We start from the raw sequence: 21,875 nt of genomic DNA, 5'->3' as shown, positions 1-21,875 counted from the left end.
ACTCATATTATTAAAATGTATTCTCAAGGCAGATCAAATACTTGTATAGGTCAGTTTGAACTAGAGAGCAGTATTTCTGGATGCCTAGGGGAGCCACATAATCTCAGCTCAGCTCAATATTTTAATACCCACCGATGTTAAAAGTAAGGGCGATACTGAGTACCAGTGGTGTATATACATTCACCGGCCACTTTATTAGGTACACCTGTACAAATCCAAATCCAAATCCCTTTATTGTCACTCAACCATATACACAAGTGCAACAGTGGGTGAAAGTCTTGGGTGCAGTTCCAAGCAACATAGCAGTATGACAATTACAACAAACATCTGATTTACACATAACACAGTTTACACATCTTGCTACACAACACAATATACAATATACACCTAATAATATACAATATACAGTATACACAAAATAAGAAGACTGTGTACAATAAAAATAATATACAATATACAGTATACACCAAATACACAAAATAAGAAGACTGTAAAATCTACATCTACTTATTCATTATTCAGCCAATCGTGTGGCAGCAGTGTAATGTATAAAATCATGCATATATGGGTCAGGAGCTTCAGTTAATGTTCACATCAACCATCAGAATGGGGAAAAATTGTGATCTCAGTGATTTAGACTGTGGCATGATTGTTGGTGCCAAACGGGCTGGTTTGAGTATTTCTGTAACTGCTGATCTCCTGGGATTTTCATGCACAACAGTCTCTAGTGTGTAAAGAGAATGGTGCGAAAAACAAAAACCATTCAGCGAGCGGAAGTTCTGTGGGCGAAAACGGCTTGTTAATGACAGAGGTCAGAGGAGAATGGCCAGACTGGTCCAAGCTGACAGGAATGTGACAGTAACCCAAATAAACACACGTTACAACAGTGCTATGCAGAAAAGTATTTATGAAGGTACAACACATCGAACATTGAGGCGGATGGGCTACGGCAGCAGAAGACCCCTCCGGGTACCACTACTGTCAGCTTAGAACAGGAAACTGATGCTGCAGTGGGCACAGGCTCACAAAAACTAGACCGTAGATGAGTGGAAATACATCGCCTGGTCCGACAAATCTGGATTCGTGCTGAGGTACACAAATGGTAGGCCCATTGCAGACTCAGTTTTCTGTTCTTGGCTGACAGAAGTGGAACCCAATGTGGTCTTCTATTGTTGTAGCCCATCAGCCTCAAGTTTCGACATGTTGTGCAATTTGAGATGCTATTCTGCTCACTACAGAGGGGTTATCTGAGTTACCGTAGCCTTTCTGTCAGCCCGAACCAGTCTGGCCATTCTCCGTTGACCTCTCTCATCAACAAGGCATTTTTGTCTGCAGAACTGCCGCTCACTGGTTGTTTTTTGTTTTCTGCACCATTCTCTATAAACTCTAGAGACTGTTGTGCGTGAAAATCCCAGGAGATCAGCAGTTACAGAAACACTCAAACCAGCCCATCTGGCACCAACAATCATGCCACGGTTTAAATCACTGAGATCACATTTTTCCCCATTCTGATGGTTGATGTGAACATTAACTGAAACTCCTGACCCATATCTGCATGATTTTATACATTACACTGCTGCCACATGATTGAATTAAATAATCACATGAATAAGTAGATGTACAGGTGTACCTAATAAAGTGGATGGTGAGTGTATATAAAGTATATATACTATATATATATATATATATATATATATATATATATATATATATATATATATATATATATGGTACAGGGTATGTTTATGTGTATATATAAAAAAAGACTTGTACATTTTAGCCAACAGTGCAGCTAGGAAAAGCAATTCCTGTTTGATTATAATGAAAATTAAGAGTTAGACCTGTTTCTTGTGCACTTCATTCTGTATATCTTGCCATTTTTTTAACAATGTTCTGTAATGCAGCAAAAACATGGTCAGATCTGAGTAGCCATGTTTGTTATCATTGTCAGATGATGCCAGCAGTAAACTGTGTCACTGTCTAAAAAAAAATACCCCATTTTGTTGTAAATCCATTACTGTTCTCACATTGCATTTGAAAATTATTAAACAGCTTACATCCATGGAAAACTGTATCTGTATATAATATATACAGAGATTAGGTTTTGTATTGTGTTTTGTTGTTTAATGTTCGTTAAATGCTGTTCATTTATTGTCTAATTTTTGTTTAATTTAGGGGTGTCCAAATGGTGCCCAGCTTCATCCAAAAGTTCAAGAGTTTGGAATCCTCCAGATTTCCACGGATGAAGTGCCACGCAAAAAGAATGATGTGTTTGTTATAGGACTGGTATTAGGTTAGATACTTTGTCGTACCATGTTTACTGAGTGCGCACAGAGACGCGCGAGCCGAGCACATTCTCCTAGAACAGGGGTGGCAACTATTTTGGTAAAGGGGCCACATTGGGCCTTAAGTAGTGCATGGAGTGACACATCGTACTCTTTGAGATACAATGTTCTGCATTGATTTGTTTCTTGTATCTTTTAAGCCCAGAAATAGTTGTGTACTAAATTTTCTGAAGTGCATATGTGACTAATGGGACTATTCTGCAATTGCCTAAAGTATTGTATTGCTCTACAAAGGTAGATACTTTTCTATCTGGCATAAAACAAATAAAAAATAAAAATACTGAAGGCAGAGCATAATTATAAATTATTTATTTTACCATCTCTGCTTCCCTGGTAATTTATTATTCAGTTTAACACTTTCTACATCAGGCATATGTTTTAATAAAAATAAAGAAAATTGAAAATTATATAACTTTTTTTTAATTTTTATTTTTATCCCCTTTTCTCCCAATTTGGAATGCCCAATTCCCGCTACTTAGTAGGTCCTCGTGGTGGCACGGTTACTCAGCTCAATCCAGGTGGTGGAGGACAAGTCTCAGTTGCCTCCGCTTCTGAGACATTCAATCCACGCATCTTATCACGTGGCTCACTGTGCATGACACCGTGGAGACTCATAGCATGTGGAGGCTCATGCTACTCTCCGCGATCCGCGCACAATTTACCACACTCTCCATCGAGTGCGAGAACCCCTAATTGCGACCACGAGGAGGTTACCCCATGTGACTCTACCCTCCCTAGCAACCGGGCCAATTTGGTTGCTTAGGAGACCTGGCTGGAGTCACTCAGCACACCCTGGTTTCAAACTCGCAACTCCAGGAGTGGTAGTCAGCGTCAGTACTCGCTGAGCTACACAGACCCCATGAAAATTATATAACTTTTAATGTTTGTCACAAAGCAGGCCAGTTTTCTCAAAACATTACCTGTTTAAGCGCTAAAAGGGTCATGATGCGGGTCTCATCAATAGTTTATATGCCAATGGTTTGGCTTTCCATTCAGCACACAACTGAATAAAACAGGCTGCATGACTATGATAAATGATTACTGCAATAGTTAAATTAAAACAAAGGTGCAACTCACAAGGGACTTCAACATTTCTAAATTGCAAAAATTGCAAAAATAATATTAGTCTCTTGCTTGCTCTTGCTTGTGTGTCAATGATTACCCTTCTGCGTGTCAATGATGCAGAGATCTATGTTTATATTTTATTAAAGTTCATCACTGAGAAGGTTTGCTCGCAAACTTAGTAGCAACAAACAGCACAAGCTGTATAACATTTTCCTTGAGCAAAATATCGCACTAGAGATCACTAAGTTTGTTCAAAGGGGAAAGCAAGAGCTAGAAAGAGCACACTCCCATGCATGGTTGCCAGATTGCACCAAATAAGTATAACATTAGGCAGAATATTTCCAATTTGCGCAAGTATAAATCTGTAAATGGGGGTTTGCAACTCTTATCTGGCAACCCTGAGCATGTCAAATGCTTGTGGAGGAGTGAAATTCCAATGCAAGATAACTCAAATATTCAATAATAATAATAAAAAAAAAAAAACACTTTTAGGATAAATGAGCTGCAGGCCAGATTAAACAATGTGAAGGGCCAGATCCGGCCCATGGGCCGTAAATTGCCCATGTCTGTCCTAGAATGTCTTCTGCAGAGCAGGGAAGTTTAATTAGTTGTAGTGATTTGGTTCATTCTGATGTTTCATTGAAACATGAGTCACAGACTTCTCAGCACCATTTGAGAGTTAGGACATAAGAGAGAGCACTCAAAACATTCGCGCATCTCTTCCTGTACTCCGCGGCCTCAGCTCGCACTTGCGTAACCAAATAAAAGGGAGTGCAATCATTTTTATCAAATAAAAATCGTATTTGTAACACAAGTATCAGTAGAACAGAAACTATGATTGATATGAACTGATAAATAAACAGTAATTCCTTGAATCATGTCATGGCAGGAAAAAGTAACTTATTCTGATTATTGTGCCACACCCAAAACTTGTATTAAGCATACAATATAAAGATGATGCAATAGTGGCATCTTTTTTTATTATTAGTAGTAGTAGTACAACGATACGGCCCACGACACCTTATTTCTCTTTGGATCTGGAAGTTTGGACACCCCTAATGCATCTGTTACCTCAGGATTACCGTGATTCCATATAAATGGCCACATACAAGGATTATCATAAGTAAATGGGCACCATAAAATGCTCTATAGAGTGCTCGTGGTGAATGCAGCTGTGCATTCAAATGCGCTTCTTACAGTGCAGTACAGTGCAGTACAGCATTACAATTTAGACTGATTTTATAATACAGTATGTACCACTGTAGATGTTGGATGAACTGATGGCGTGCTTGGAGCGCTGCTTATGCAGGAGCATTTATCTGTGTCTCTCAGTCCACAGGTTCAGATTGTGTGTGTGGTCCATAAGGCAGTGCTCGAAGTGGAAATAAATAATTTGCACGCATGTTGCCTTCCTTGGATGTGGTAGCCGTTTATCAAGCCTGATTTCCCGTAACCCATGGATATCATGGTTTGCGCCTGAAGTACTATCAGAAGTTGATAGGGCAGACATAGTCGTCACCACCACGGTATAAAGCCATGTGTATGTCGATTAACAGCTTCATACATCTTAAAGTTCAGAAAATATGGGCCAATGCACTTCCTGTACTTCTGCACGCTCACACTAAACTCACGCATCCAGTGAGCTGCAGAATGCTGCGTGAGAGAGACATGCAGTAGTGCCGATTACTAGCACTGATTATGGAATTAAAATAGAAAGACAAATTATTTATTTGATTTGTACGTCTGTGTGGTTTCGTTTACAAATGATCAACTACTGTGCATGTTAACGTGAATAAATGTGTTCATATGGGAATTCCCCGCATTATGAATGTGGAACTTGCAGGAATGATTAAAATTGTGCCCAATACCCACAATCCTGTGCCAAATTTCAGGCCTGACTATTCTCATCCATAGTCAATGTGTTATTTCCCAAAACCCTTTGTCAGCTTGCTATGAGCATCTAATGGAGCCATCCAGGAGGGCAAAATCAAGTAAAAGCATTGGAGCACCTGCTAGCAAAGCGATGTAGCTGAAAAATAGCTCCAAGCTAAACATTTTCTTGATATCTCCACTCTATCTCTTTATTTCCATATCTACCACACTCTCCTCGTATACTCTGGCAAGTGAAGCTTTAAGATAAGAATATCTGCCATTACAATGCTGCCTTTCTTCAGAACATTCTACCTTTCTCTGACACTTTTCTTTTACTTTAGTAAATTATGCACCCTATATAACGAATCGAACTCAGCCATAAATCAGCCCATGTAAAGAGAGAGGCTAAAAGACTAAATATTCAGTACCTTTGGAGCTCCCTGGACTTTATATGGTTCCTATCCCATTCTGTGATTTTCTATAAGAGGCAGCCCTGTTTTTGTGAAGGCTGCCTCAAGGCCCTTCCCAGAATACCACATTTTGAGCATCTGCTCAGCCCAGGTTATGGGCTGGCTAATATCCATAGCAAAATGCAGCCATAAACCTCAAACCTGGCGCCCACCCTCTCAGATCTCCCCTCAGTGAATACAGTCCATTATACTCTCAGACTGCTCCTCATTAGAGCACAATACTGCAGGCACTCAGCTCTCTCTCTGCGGACCAATATACTGTCAGGTGCGAAGGCCTCACAGGCTCATACACGGTGTGAAGACAACTGCTGCACTTACAGGAATTTGAGAGATGAAGGCACCTTCTCAGCCTGCAGGAAAGAACACTTTAGTAATTTTCAACAAACACTTTGCAATAATATACTGTGGGGATCACTCACAATGAGAAATTAGCACAATGAGGAGACACAATGAAGAGCACAGAACTCGACACATGAGCCGAAAGTGTCATAAAAGCACCACAAAATGACATGGTTGCTTCAGCAGTTGCTTTTTTCATTTCACACTTGCTTATTATGACACCATTGGTTAGGTTCATGTAAGGTTTATGGTTTACGGTAGGTAGGTAGGTTCTGTTGATTTAAAACTCAATAGAGCATTAACCTTAAAAACCTTGTCTGTTTGGGAGAAATGTAACTTGCTTTAAGTGCCACTCAGTGGACATTAAACCACGGAACTGCTGTGATATGTGCAAGGACCCACGTAATATCATTTAGCAAAAATGTCACCAGTCATTTACATTTAGTCATTTAGCAGATGCTTTTATCCAGACCAACTTACAAATGAATTTTTTATTTTATTATTATTATTAGTAAGGGCTAACAGGTCTTACACTCTTTTTAGCAGTTTGGACCCTAATTTGAAATTCCACTGGACATACAGCTACAAAACAGCATCGCATTATTATGCTTGTGCCAACACAGTGAATGCCATAAAGAGAACAGGGTTAGTCAGATAAGCATTCTTGTTTTGTACATAGTCACTCTAGAGGGTCTCCCTGGGACTAACGTGTCTCTATAGACACATACGGACTGACTGGTCTTGGCAGACACTTCAGAATCGATTGACTTGGACAAGTGCTCAGGGATTTAGTGCACTGGACAGACATATTCCAAACGAGTAATCTCATCCAGGGCAGCAGAAGCGATAAGATGGTGTTGCCAATAAGGGCAGTTTTCAATTCCTTCATAGCCATTTGTAGTTTGTAGTCAAACCACATTTTGGCCAACAACCAACTTAGTATGTCCAAACTGCTGGTTCTTTTGCCAAAATGATTCACTAGATATCAGCACGCTGTTGGATCTCTACTTCAAATAAATGAGGCCGACGTGACATTTTGAGTCTAGGCTAATCGATTTTCATGATCTTGACAAGCACGCTGGTATGGGCCTTACAGAACTGACAAAGTAGAACTATATCATCTCTCTCCCTTTTCCTTCATTTTAAAAGGACAAACTCGTTCACAGACTTGGGCTCAAGTAGTGGAAATGCCTGCGTAAATCTTCGCGCCTCTGGTCTGGTCTCTGTGTGCAAGGTTGGCGATTTCGATCTAACATCCCAGTGATTACCTGTTAAGAGAGATTAGAGCCACTACCTAGGGCAGGTTTCTCTGTCACCGAAAGAGATGGCTGATGTTGTTGAGCTATTCGACAGCAAAGCGCAGCACACCACAGCAGCACACAGATGTGCAACTAATGATAGTGTCGTTGCAGACAAGGATGACAATAATGGTAATGATTATGGTAATATCTGAGTGTTTGCAGTCATATTCATTTCCTCCCAAATATATTTCTGCACACAACCACAAGGAGCTTGATTTATGTCAATGTTGTCTTAGAAGCATTTTTCTTCATGCGTGTTTACAAAGTCATGTCATTTTTTTTCATGGTGCCAGAAGCATTGCATCGCTGATTTCATCAAATTACCTTCTTGCTTACGAAATGAGGATGCCACAGAAAGTATGAATATAGACAGTGACATTCTCTTTCTCTATCTGTTTGCCTGAGCAGATGAAAGACTGTGGCGATTGTATTCAGTGCCCGTCTCATTTCACTGCTGGGGAGAACACATTCTGTGAGACACCGGCGGTCAGAGCCACACTTAATGAAAAATGAGAAGCTCCTTTAGGTAAAGCTATGTTGAGGCTCAGCTCCCTGATGGCATTGCCTTTAGCTCAAATATTTTATCACTACTCATTCCAGCCTCCTTTACCTTCCACCAGGCAGATTAGTGCTTTTATCAATAAGCAGCTTAGCGCCAATGCTTCTCTCAATAATGTGCTACGCCATTTCTCTCTCACCGCTTTAACTCATAGATGCTCCTTTTTCCATCTTTCCCCCTCTCTGAGCTGTTTTGCTTGTTTACTTTCTACTTTGGTAGTGTACTCTTCTCTTAGTTTTTCATCTGTCTTCTGTGTTCTTTCTCTCTCTCTTTGTCTCACTTTCTCTTTCACTATGCAAATATGAATTGTTATTTTGCTCATTCAAAGACCAACAAGGCCAATCAGATTTGTGAGGTGTCAGTAATGAAGTGGTTCATTCTCTCAGAAAAATCAACTTTGCATGATGCCTCCTCATGGGCTTTGAATGTTAACTGGGAGGCACATTTCTCCATTCAGCGTGTTGCCATGGAGAAAGCATTAGCTGCTGATGCTTATTTGGAAATATTGATGATATTAAAATTGAAGACATCATATAAAGAAGAAAACAATCTCCTGAGGACTGAAGATGCCCTGAGCAATCCATTTTCATTTCCTTTATATGATTCTCAAATTTGAGAGACTGAGAGGATCTTGTTTTGTCATCTCACCAACAATACTTTATTTTCTTTTTGCGAGCCCCCACCAGGCTTCAAAACAGACTTCCTTGCTCAGCCAGCTTCACCAAAGACCATGCTAGTCAACAACCATAAAGGAAAAGTGAGGAAAACTCACTCTCATGTAATTCCAAATCCGTATGACTTTCGTTCTTATGTTTTGATGAATATCCCAGTCTGTTTTTCAATGCAGTGGCATTTGATAGCAACTCACTTTAATACTTAAATGCATGGGAATTCACCAAACGCTCTTCCATATTCGGGTCTTTAGAGACCCGGCATGTATATCTATCAAAAATGGATCTACAAAATGCACAGATAGTGTAAAATTTTCAAAATTATTTTCAAAACAATTAGAAAATAATAAAATAAAATATTTTTGACATACAGTATTTTTATGTTTTATTTTTCATATATTAAAGAGATCATGCAACAAATCAGGACAAATCTAGAGCAGGATTCATTACTTTCATGCTGGAATTTCATGAGACGCAACTGGCGGTCAAACACATATTGAGCTACACATAACACATAATCTACACATAAGATACAAATTAGTTGTAACACAAACTCTGGAGAACAGAGGTTAAGATCCATATGCGGTTTAATAGTGAATGTGCAACTCATAAACAGACAGGCAGGGTTAATCACCAGTAATGGAACAGCGTAGGCAGATGAGAGACGTCGTAATAACCAGGCAATGGTCAGGGCAGGCAGCAAACAATCACAGTAAGAGTCTAGGTAAACAAAGGGTAAACAAGGCAGGCAGCAGATTATCAAACGGTGGGTAACAGGCAGAAGTGGAACACAGGCAGGCAGTATAAACAGAGGTAAACGCTCAGAAATGTTAGCAGGAGCAAAACAAGTCTTCACAATGACTATTTTTAGAACAGTGCTTAAATAGTCTATGAAGTAGGGAACAGGTGTAAGTGTAATCAGTCCAGGTAGGCATGCTGGGAAGTGTAGTTTGAGGTGCCCTCAGAACTCGGGCGAGGGGGACCTCTGGTGGTGAGCAGGAGGAGTCCTTGAGTTCGTGACATTAGTATTTCCAAGTACTCATGCACTTTTGAGTTTAAATAGATACACAACTTCATTACATACCAAGGGTCTCCAATGACCATATACACTTTTGGTACTTAAAGGTGCTGTAAGTGATTTTTGCCATTCTACTTCCACAAGACTGAGCCATTGGATTAGCCACGCCCCCTTTTCCCAAAACCCCACACTCCAAAGTACCAAATGAACTTTATTATACAGCAACAAAATAGCACCCTCAACTGACAACTGTATGTACAACATGGCTTGAAAATGACAGTAAGTCTCAAAAATTCACTGCAACTACAATACCATGAGAACGTGCAAAATGACTGACAGATCAAAAGCATCATTGTCCGCGATCCATGGACACATTTTTGTTTGTTGTTTACAGAGTCTAGAGCTGTCACAGAGACAGGTGAGATATCTTACAACACTTATGTCAGTAATATCTCTCAGGGAGTAGGACATTTTTTTGCGTACCTTTCCATGAAAAAATTACACTTACAGCACCTTTAAACCATTATACATTTGCAAATGTATTTTTATTTATTTTTTTTTATTTTTTTTTTGTGTTACACTATTTAAGATATAGATTGAAGAATACTAAAGAGGTGTGGGCACAACTCCAAAAAATGGATGAAGTACAGGTGAAATGAAGTTCTGGTTCTCTAAAGACCTGAGGTATGTATTTAAGGGGTTAAAGCTTAAAAAAAGGACCCGGGTCTCTAAAGACATGAGGTATGTGTTTAAGGGGCTAAAGCTTAGAAAAGGACCCAAAAGTATCATGCCACTCATGTATCATAATCCAGCAGTACCATAGGTTAAGGTGAGAAACAACTTCACAGTGGCTTGCATGATTATGTGAGGACTTGTGTTGGTTAGAACTAAATGATAGGTCCGTTTTAAGCTTTAAAGTAAGTCACTATCAACTTTCATTGTATTAAAAAGACAGACTAGGGATATTCTTTAAAAAAAATCTCCTTTTGTGTTCTGCATAAGAAAGGAAGTCGTATTGGTTTGGAACAACTTGAGTGTGAGTAAATTATGACAATTTTTTTTTTTTTTTTTTTTTTTTGGGGGTGAATCTTCCTTTCACCATCTATGTCCACCATTTAAACCAGCATGAACTAGCCTGGTTTTGTCAGAAAGAAGGGAATCCCAAAAAAAATGTCAGCCATTCTACAGCATAATAAAATAGAAATTTGACTCTGAGACACTGTATCCACTTGATCCATTTAGTGGACACTGGTCTAAGTCTTGCCTTTGGGTCAGTGGGAAAGTTTGAGCCGCAGAAAGTGAAACAAGGACAAAGGCCCAGACAGCACACCCCATTAGAGTGGTAGAGAGCTGCTTGCAATCCATTAAGCTCCATTAGGGAGGTATACGTTCTCACACACACTCACACCTTCACAACCTTGCAGTGGTGTGTTGTTACACTTACAATCAAGTTTCATTATTCAGGTGCTTCATTCATACATAATGCAAGTTACAAACTACCAAGAGAAAACACGGTTTTATATTTGACTGTGATATGTGTCGCTGCAGAAAAGAAGCCCAGGGGCAGACTCGGCAGTGCTTTACTTTTACAAACCTACTGTTAATATCACTTACCATGAGCATACTCTGATCATGAGCACACTCTGCATTAGAAATGATGCTTTATTTTTATACAAGAAATCATGCAACAGTCCTGCAGCAGTGGCATGCAGCTCTAATTCTCCAGCTTTGAGCTGACTCTGACTCAATCATGCATCACACCCTGGCACAAACAAACAAGGAAATACAACTAAATCAATCCTTCAAATCCAACAGTCATTGTCAGAGGCTTGTCAGTCAAACCCTCTCGACAGCCTTTATACTGAGATGTCAACACACAGACTCAACTCCTGACCCATCAAAAACAAGTCCTAATAAGATCACCTCTCTTTATCTCCACCCCTGAGGAAACTGCTACATTGCAATTTGGGGGGGAAACCAGCAAAACAATTATGTTTAAATTGTTCAACCCACATCTTCTGCGGCAGGCAATGTTGAAGGCCTAGTTTAATATGTGATGCTTCAAAACTATTCACAGTAGTGATGGAAAACAACATTTATCTTGTGTCCTGGATTGGAGAATAATCCACTTAACTGAAAATCCTGCAAAAAACAAGAAGTGAGAAACCACAAAAAGTGCCGGGGAGATAGGCTGTTGCATAATTCTCTCCCCTGCTTTTGCTGGCTGACATGAGCAGTGATCATTATTTCTCTCTCGGTCTTCACCCCACTGGGAAGGTACGATATTAGAATATTTCATGAAAATTGAGCTTTCTCTGGCTTTTTGGCAATGGTAGAATTATGTTCTCTGCTGTTTCATGTTGGCACTAAAAGAGAACAAGGCTTAATTGCCTAAGTTTATAAAATGGGGTGAGAGAGGAGAGGGTTATGACAATGAGAATTGTTCTGATGTGCCTCCTTGTATTAGTCTCAAACGCAAGAGCGTCAAGCCGAATGTATTCCAGGATGAGGGGGAAAAGAAAGGAGTTTTGAATGTGAAAGCCGGTGCTTCAAGTGCCCTGCAGAATCAGTCTTCAGTTGTAGTTGTAAACTTTTTAGGTTTAACTCAACCGTGTGGCGTAATGCAATTTAATATCAGACTGTGTATGCGGTGTTGATTTTTAAATGGATGATATTTCTTACAACATTGATTTCCGGAAGCTTTTTTCCCTCTGTAGAAATGGTCACTGGCATTGAATAACATGGCTGAACTTGATCCTGATCCAATATTTTCCACCATGTGGGAATCCCTTGTCTGACAAATAAAAACGCCCTAGTGTGAAAGAGAGCAAGACAGAAAACGAGAGACACATGCTGAGAGAGTCCACTGCAGTCTAATCCGTCCATTTACCATGGTAAGAGATTCTTTGGGTGAGTGCTCTAAAGCGCGTTTAGAGATGATTATTTGAATGCCAGTCTCACGCTCTTATCTGGATACAAGGCATGTTTAAACGCAAAGGCCACTGAGGAGAGAGGGAGAGATAGCACTGGACAATGCACCACTGATAATTATCTGTCCAAAGCACTTGTCTGGATGATGAAATCCAATTAAAGTGCTTTAAAAAGCAAGAAAATGGGATTAAAAAACAGGAGAGTCAATGAGTGGAGGGTGGCCTACTAGCAAAAGGAGGAGCTTGGTCATTAGCTTAAATTTCTTACCGTTGGACCATAACAGACATGTTTTGTTTAAATTTTTCTTGCCCTCTGTTTCAAAGTGGAGACTTGAGTTCTGCACCTTGGCTATTAACTACAGGCACACAACAGTTACTGCAAGTCAGCATGGATTACACAAACATCCGATCTCTTCCACTCATGTTTTTCTGTTTCCATAATATGAGAAAGATAATTGATGATAATAACACATCATTATCAGTGTTATATCTACAGTATGACTGTTATCAGGATGCAGAGCAGATGCCCTTATCTGCAGCCGCTGGCATGGCTCAGTTATCCATTATGCACTTGGATGCACAGAAGAATTCAGGTTAATTATCTAGCTGCTGGAAAACACTCCGTCCATTTCCCATTAGGATTTGAACCAGTAGCCACTAGGTCACCTGCTTGACCATGCACCATGACAGAGAGGAAGAGAGATATTGTGTTATATTTGGAAATTGCTCTACGTTTCTTTGGCGATATTGTATTTTGGATAGTCACGTCATTAGAAGCTCCATTGCATTTGAATTTGAAAGACACACAGAGAGAGAGAGTTTACTGTAGTAGCTTTGCTCTGCCATTCATTACACACCAATGCTTTCTGGGTGGACACACAATACCAATAAATTAGTTTATCCAATTCTGCCGGCAATGCATTCTGGACTGCTACCTCAGCTGCGACCACTGTCATATCAGTCCCGGCAGGGTGGAGAGAGATAATGAGAGGACATACTGTACACTGGTGGCCAAAAGTTCGGAATAATGTACAGAGTTTGCTGTTTCAGAAGGAAATTGGTACTTTAATTCACCAAAGTGGCATTCAACTGATCACAAAGTATAGTCAGGACATTACTGATGTAAAAAACAGCACCATCACTGTTTGAAAAAAGTCATTTTTGATCAAATCTAGACAGGCCCCATTTCCAGCAGCCATCACTCCAACACCTTATCCTTGAGTAATCATGCTAAATTGCTAATTTGGTTCTAGAAATCATTATATCAAACACAGTTGAAAGCTATTTGGTTTGTTAAATGAAGCTTAACATTGTCTTTGTTTTTGAGTTGCCACAGTATGCAATAGACTGGCATGTCTTAAGGTCAATATTAGGCCAAAAATGGTAAAAAAGGAACAGCTATCTCTAGAAACTCGTCAGTCAATCATTGTTTTAAGGAATGAAGGCTATACAATGCTTGAAATTGCCAAAAAACTGAAGGTTTCATACAAAGGTGTACACTACAGTCTTCAAAGACAAAGGACAACTGGCTCTAACAAGGACAGAAAGAGATGTGGAAGGCCAGATGTACAACTAAACAAGAGGATAAGTACATCAGAGAGAAATAGACACCTCACATGTCCTCAGCTGACAGCTTCATTGAATTCTACCCGCTCAACACCAGTTTCATGTACAACAGTAAAGAGAAGACTCAGGGGTGCAAGCCTTATGGGAAGAATGCAAAGAAAAAGCCACTTTTGAAACAGAAAAACAAAAATAAAAGGTTAGAGTGGGCAAAAAAACACAGACATTGGACAACAGATAATTGGAAAAGAGTGTTATGGATCTTAACCCCATTGAGCTTTTGTTGGATCAGCTAGACTGTAAGGTGCATGAGAAGTGCCCGACAAGACAGCCACATCTATGGCAAGTACTACAGGAAGTGTGGGGTGAAATGTCACCTGAGTACCTGGACAAACTGACAGCTAGAATGCCAAGGATCTGCAAAGCTGTCATTGCTGCACATGAAGGATTTTTTGATGAGAACTCTTTGAAGTAGTTTAAGAAGTTCTGAAATTTTTTTTCAAATTGTACTTGTAATTTTTCACATTATTAATGTCCTGACTATACATTGTGATCAGTTGAATGCCACTTTGGTGAACAAAAGTACCAGTTTCTTTCCATAAGAGCAAAATCTGTACATTATTCCAAACTTTTGGCCACCAGTGTAAGAGAGAGAGAGAGAGAGAACTAGGGTTTTTTAGCTGTTATTGCCACCTCTGTTTTGCAGAAAAATCACCTTGCTCTGTACTTACTTAGAGTAGGATCATGTGTCCTGCTCAGTATGTTTGAGAATGTTGGAAAGATCTGACATTTAGCCTTAGGTCTAAAACATAGATCTTTTCCATTTTGTCGAGTACAAATAAACTCTTTGGCTTGGATAAAGACAATCAAAAGGATCCCTCAGAAGCTCTGTAGAACAGGATTGAAGATATCCTACGAAGCTCTTCCTCAGGCAAAGATAGTGTGCGTAAATCTGTGTGTGTATAGGAGTGTGTAGCGAAGGGACTCTGAAGGAGGTTTTAGGGCAGGATACATCCTTCCTGTTATGTGGAAGAAGCACACAAATCGGACAGTGACAAATGAACCATGCCCTTTTCTGCTCCAACTGCTACACACTTGCTCACTCTTTTCCCTCTGTCCCCTGCTTATATTGTCTTTATCTGCTTCTATTGAAATGTATTTTTGCTCAGTTTGTCTCTGAAGGAAAGGCCTAAGGCAAGGTCTCAATGTGTGGCATGCATACCAAACACTTAATTCAGAAATAGGTCTAAATTGCCCACTTTTTTTCCATGCTCCAAATTTTATAAACATTAATGTGTATTTAAACAAAAATGAAAAATCTGTTGTCATTTACTTACCCTCATGTCATGCCAAACCTGTTTGACTTTATTCTTCTTTAGAACACAAAAGAAAATTTTAGTTGGTATGTCTGATTCACATATGTCTCATAGTTGTTATGTTAGTCTTAATCAATTTCATTGTATGGAATAAAATATGCAATAATGTGAATCATGACTAAGACTAACATACTGCCTAACATCTCCTTTTGTGTTCTATGGAGAATGTAATATGGGTCTGAAACAGTATATGGGTGTGTAAATTACATAATTTCTATTTTGGGGTGAACTATTCCTTTAAAATACTATAGTCTAGTCCATATGTTATTTTAAGATTCTGAGTAAAAGAGTGAGGAAGCTCTTTTCTATCTATGATTACTGTCTTTGTAATATTGTTTTGCTTGCCTTGGCAATGAAATGCCAAGACTAGGCCTGCCATGATTATTAAATAACCGTCTGATCGTGGTTATTTGAGACAACCGCGATTATTGGGTATTCAAATTCCAATCATATTTTAATACCCAAATAAGGGAATTTTAAGTGAATATACTGTTTAAATGCCAAGAACGCTGCATTTGTATGTCATTCAGTTGAACTCCGAGCGCCACTGAGCCGCAGACATCAAACAGAACCTGTCCAGAAGAGCGCGAGATGCGCTCTAATGTGCACGCTGTCAGCCGAGGCTGGCACCAAACTCCCACGAAAATATAAACCAACAAGTATAAACTTTGATATAGTGAATGCAAAGCGCTCCGGTTTCACTTTAAACGATCATGTAATGGCAAATGTTCCTGATTCAGACGAGCTGTTGACACGCATTGACAAAGAGGAGGTGACGCACGCTTACTCTGTTTCTGTGGAGTGACAAAATGATGAAACAAAATCTCAAAGGTTTCGCTTCATGTCAAATAAGGGCTTGTAGGTTTAATAATCAGAGCGAGGGTGTATGATGTTGAAAGACCCGAAACACCCAATGACCTCAGGAGCATCACTGAGGATGTGCCCCAGCGCATCCTAGGATGTATCTTTGAATCTGAGCAGTAAAATAATGTGTGAAAGTAAAGAAAGTAGGAAATAAATATTTTACTATTGCATACTATAATATAAATATAATAAAACATATATACAAATTATATATATATTTTTGAATATGAGTAAAAAAATTAAAAAAATAAATGTAAAATTAACCAAAATTAAATTGACCAAAAAGAGAGACATATTTTAAGTATTTAGAAATATTTTGATAATTAAAACATTATTTCTCATGTCAGTCATTTTTAAAGCATTAAAAGGAAATCATAGTTTATCCCTGTTTTATTATTTGATTTATAGATTTCAAGTTTAATATGTAAACATTACTTCTTAAGGTGTATGAAGCTCACATGCAGAAAAAAGCACACCTTAAAAAAATATAACAATTTATATGACAAATAATCGTGAAAGCCCTTAACGAGACAATTAATCGTAACAACAATTAATCACCATAATCGCAATTTTTTGTTTGACAATTAATCGTCCGCCAAATTTCATAATCATGACAGCCCTAGCCAAGACTGTTAACTGCTTGAATATCGCTGTATTTGTATATCTCTCTCGCATCCTCTGTTTTTCATTCACTCACTTGTTTCTTTTTAATGGATGCCAAGCACTGCACGCTGATAAGAAGAGAAGAGCAGGGCCACCCTGATGCTCACTGACTGTCTATCTAACCCTCTCCATGCTCACTGTGGCTATGCTAATGCAATGGGCCTGTACACTTCATAACCAGGGACATATGACACTGCACCACAGCTCAGTCGCTTTACTTAGCACACCAATATCTGCTCCAATAACATCGGATACTGAACAAAACCACCACACCAGTTCAGCCCAAGAGAGTGCAGTATAGCTAAAGGTAGCCTCTGATATTGACAAGAATGGTGAAAAATATTGTCTGTTTTCAACAGGGATGATAGAAGGTAATTAACAATACCATAATGCAGTATAGCATGAAATGAGAGAGTTTTTGAGGTTGGATTCGGTCCCTTCGAGAGGGGATTCAGCAAGCTTTTAAAATTATCTAGTGTTCACTGTGGCGTGCAATTATGTGTTAGATTGTTTGTAGGACTATCATGGTCCTTCAGCATTTATTACAGCATTTAAAGACCTTGGAGAGGCAGATGTTTTCATTACTTTGCTAATACGTGAACACTTCGAGCAAAATTGGTTTGAATTGCTATACTTATGTAATCACATTCTTATACTTCTGGTTGGTTATGATTCCACAAAAGCCACCTTATTTTTCAGCTGCTACCCTATTCATCTTTACAAAATGCTGCTGAAGTTCACATATTCACATCACAAACCCTAACATTTTGTGAACCAGGAGCACACAAAACGTCCATGTCAAGTGGAATCTTGCTCCTGCTACTTTTCAGCATGTATTTATTTTTTCCCAAGTATGACTTTGTAAAAAGCTTACCAGGAGCTGAAGAACTATGTACACCTTAACTGGGTGGCAAACTTCCCAAGGCATAATTGTTAGGTGGGAAACAATTACATACTCACACTCCAATTTCCATCTAAAAATATCAGACTAGAGAGCTTGCGGAGGCATGAGTCTCCAGAGCACCAACCCTGGAAATAGTCTATTTCCATTCGTTTTATTTATCAGTTTTGCATACTATTGTTATCCTTGTTGGCAATCACCGACTCTTTCAGCAGTCATTTAGCCTTTTTGAACTGAATACCAGGTTTTGTTTTTCCTCCCATTTCCTTTTCAGATTAATGTCAGTGCAAACAAAAGACCAGCAATGTGAAGTCCGAACTGCAGCGCTGTGGTTTTGTGCTCACAATGAAAAAAGATTTACGCAAACTGCAGGGTCTTGCCCAGGGTTGGATTGTCTCTGATTAGCAGTCCATATGAAGTGTCAACTGGGATTTGACAAGTATTATATGAAGCAGACAATCCCTGCTGGAGATTTCTCCTGAGCCGAAACATATTGTCTGCTATTGTTCACCAGAGAGAGATGTGACCTCCTGGATGACTCATGTCATTGTGTGATAAAGCTGATTATTAGCTTCAACTCATTGGCTGTGTTTGTCTAAAAGCCTGTTCGTGCTGGTTTATGTAAAGATAAAAAAGGAGCATATTAATGATACATTAACAGAATACAGCTCTGCCCCACTTTTCTGTGTTGGAGATCTGATGTTCTAGATGGCATCATTACAAAGACATGGTTGGGCTCCCTGCACTCTGCATTCTAGTTTTGGCATGCAAGGCAAGGGGGGAACATCTGTATCACCCCTCAGCTTTTTTCTTTCATTGCCCACACAGCACGGCTGGGGTTCCACAACGGTGTGTGCTAGACCCATCCTGTTTTCCGGCATCGCCCTGGCTACCCAGCTGGGGTAAAAATAAAGTATTAAATGCTTTTGTCCTGTATTCTGTATGCTGTTGCAGCACAACTGGCATCCAAACCAGCCTGCTTTGGCTGTGTTCTACATTCACCATCTTTATGGAAGCACAGCTGGGAAAGGGATGCAGGCCTCTGCTGCAACTCTGCCAGAGCATCACAGCTTGAGCCTCCATAAGTCTTAGGGCATTCGGCCTGAATCAAGTGTGACTGAAAAACTCAAACACAGCATATGAAATGAGCTTGCCATCTTAATCTCTGCTCTCTTCAAAGCATTGCTTGTGGAGAAAAAAATATTTATTTGCAACTGTTGTTTTTCGCTACCAACACTAAAAAAAATAGTAAGACTTAAATGATATTAGTATGGTTTGATACTTCCAGGCATGGTCAGAATTTCAAATTTGCCTTCTGTCTGCTGTATCTCTGACCTTCAGCCACCATTTATTCTATGTCCCCTGTAAGCAATTTATGGACCAACCACCCTCACTCAAACCCCCTCTTACCCCTCAAATTCAATCTCCCAGTACAGTTTCAGTGAATGATTAGTTGATGAACCCAGAAATGTTCAGTAATGGACTGTGTGTCTATGAAGATCATGCCCACAGTCTGTGTTTTTAGAATTATCTCAGGGTTTGAAATGTTTTCATTTTCTATTTTCTCCCCAAAAAAATGGAAAAGTCTCTCTTGGTTCTTTAATATCATATTGTAGTCACAAACAGAAACAAGTTAATTTGATTTAAACATAATATTCAGAGTAAAAGTGGTTATTTAGTTGATAATTACTGTATTTTAACAAAGTTCACACTGAACTTTCATTCTAACAGTTTTCTGTGTGGGTTACATTTACATTTATTCATTTAGCAGACACTTTTATCCAAAGCGAGGATGCATACAACACGAATATAAGTGCTCTGTTACAAAGTTTCAGTTGCATCAGGAAGGTACAAGCCAAGAATATTTGTTTTTTTGAGTGTAGAGTCAAGTGATCATGAAAGTTGTCTTTAGCCGTTTTTTGAAGACAGAGAGGGGCTTTACGGATGGAGTTGGGAAGGTTGTTCAACCACTGAGGTACAGTTAAGCCAAAAGTCCGGGAAAGTGATTTGGTACCTCTTTGATGTCGCCGCTCATTTGCAGACCACAGCCTTCTGGTGGAAACGTAGCTCTGCAGGAATGATTGTAGGTAGACTGGCGCAGACCCAGAGACTGTTCTGTATGCCAGCATCAGAGCCTTGAGGGTTGCAAGCTGTAACAGATGGTCGTATTTGGATCAAAAGGAGGAAGTGGGAGCCGGTTTCAATAGTCAGGTGAGACCGATTTATTAAACTCCAACTTAAATGCCAGGAAATCAAAGTACTGCTTTTCAGCATAAAACAAACACAGTTCAGCTTTTCAACTAAGTAATAAACTCTCTCTGCAACAGACACGCAGTGTCTGGTGTGTGCCAATCTCCCTCTCTTTCAGTGGACTTGGCTGTTTTTTATCTACCCCGACTCTCACTGTGAACATATAAATGATAATTAGTCACAATTCATCTCAGGTGGATGTCCTTACAACTTTCTCTGTCCCCAGATAGGCGCTGGACCACGCCCTCCCCTCCACACAAGCCTTTGGCTATATCTTGTTTGGAAGGATGCGTTCTCCGGAGGTCGCATTTGTCGGCCGCATACATCATCGAGGCTGTCTCGTTTCAGAAAACAAGTAGGACATAATGAATGCAGCCTTCGAATGCGACCTTCTTTCATGGGAATTCGGAGGATGCATGAAGTGTATCCTTCGTGGGCACTCACAACCCACAATTCTTTGCTTCAACGGAAATGTCTGAAAAAAATTATGCCAATTTGCCCGTAAATATGATGTTCAAACGCAAGTAATGTTAATTCCCAAGTTGAAGTACCTAAGTAGATGGGTGCAGAGTATACAATATGTATAATTATATTAATATATAATTAAAATAAAGTATTAGACTAAAAGTACACCTGTAAAATCTATTTTCTTTTCTCTTTACATCATTATAACTCTCCTAAAATTTACCTCATGCATTCCCTTCTAAAGGGACTTTGTTCCCTTCTCACTCAAAGCGCTCATGCTTGTTAAAGAGTGGCGTGCTGTCATAACAACCATGATACGTTCCATTTCCGTTTGTTCTATGAAGGCCGTCTCATTTAAATGAGGCTTGTTTAAAGGAGGACACTCGGTATACTGCAGCCTTCAAAGGAAGCGTCCTACCTAGCAGCCTTCCAAACGAGACACAGCCTTTGTGTTTTATTCTCGCTCACTTGTGCTTTTGACTTATGTTTTCAGGTGGACTTTTTCAAAACCAGAGTATTTGATCATTAAAGGGCTATTTTTATCCCAAAATAGAATTCTGTAGTTATTTACTCACCCTTATGTCGATATATACCCTTTAAACTTGCCACGATATCATAATTTTCATACCGGTGCGTATCCGCGTTCAAAACCGGTTATACCAGTAGTACCGTTAGTTGGACACTCAGTGGTGCTATGGTGTAATTTTTGTTGTTCAGTGGCCTACACAATAATACAAGGCAGCTTGATTTCAACCTTTAATTTTATTTATTATTTATTTTAAATAAATGAAAATGAAACAGAAAAAATAAAGTGCAATCAGATTAAATGATGTGTTGTTCAACAAACCTCAACCAACATGCCATGCAGCAAACATAGGCTATGTATGGGGGGGGGGGGGTTCATTCCGCGCCATTTCAGACGTGGTGCTTGTTTGTGCACATTTTTGGCCAGAATTGCCAGCAGTGGGTAGTGTAGCTTGTTGGTTTCCACAGGAGATGTCAGTCTTTTATGGGAATCATACATTCGTTCATTCCGATAATGGTCTTGGTACCAATAATCCTCTCAGCGGTCCGAACTGTCCTTTGTAGTCTTCTGATGTCTGATTTTGTAGCTGAACCAAACCAGACAGTTATTGATGTGCAGAGGACAGACTCAATGACCGCTGAGTAGAACTGTATCAGCAGCGCCTGTGGCAGGTTGAACTTCCTCAGCTGGGGAAGGA

The 21,875-nt window shown here is 39.5% G+C and overlaps 1 protein-coding gene across 3 annotated transcripts in view; it reads left to right on the top strand.

Moving 5' to 3' along the window:
• The window catches only part of LOC127433452 (protocadherin-1-like), a 132,240-nt gene that overhangs the window by 30,681 nt on the left and 79,684 nt on the right, over positions 1 to 21,875 (top strand). Inside the window, exon 4 of one of the 3 annotated variants that reach the window (XM_051685377.1) lies at positions 10,230 to 10,664. The exons of the other annotated variants lie outside the window; for them this stretch is intronic. Coding sequence (XP_051541337.1) covers positions 10,230 to 10,235 — 6 coding nt within the window. The 3' untranslated portion in view covers positions 10,236 to 10,664. Of the gene's footprint in view, positions 1 to 10,229; positions 10,665 to 21,875 lie in introns of those variants that run through there. 3 annotated transcript variants of the gene reach the window in all.

This window comes from Myxocyprinus asiaticus, chromosome 43, assembly GCF_019703515.2.
Source record: "Myxocyprinus asiaticus isolate MX2 ecotype Aquarium Trade chromosome 43, UBuf_Myxa_2, whole genome shotgun sequence".
NCBI classification, from domain to species: Eukaryota; Metazoa; Chordata; class Actinopteri; order Cypriniformes; family Catostomidae; genus Myxocyprinus; species Myxocyprinus asiaticus.
This window is presented reverse-complemented; position numbering and strand designations above follow the sequence as displayed.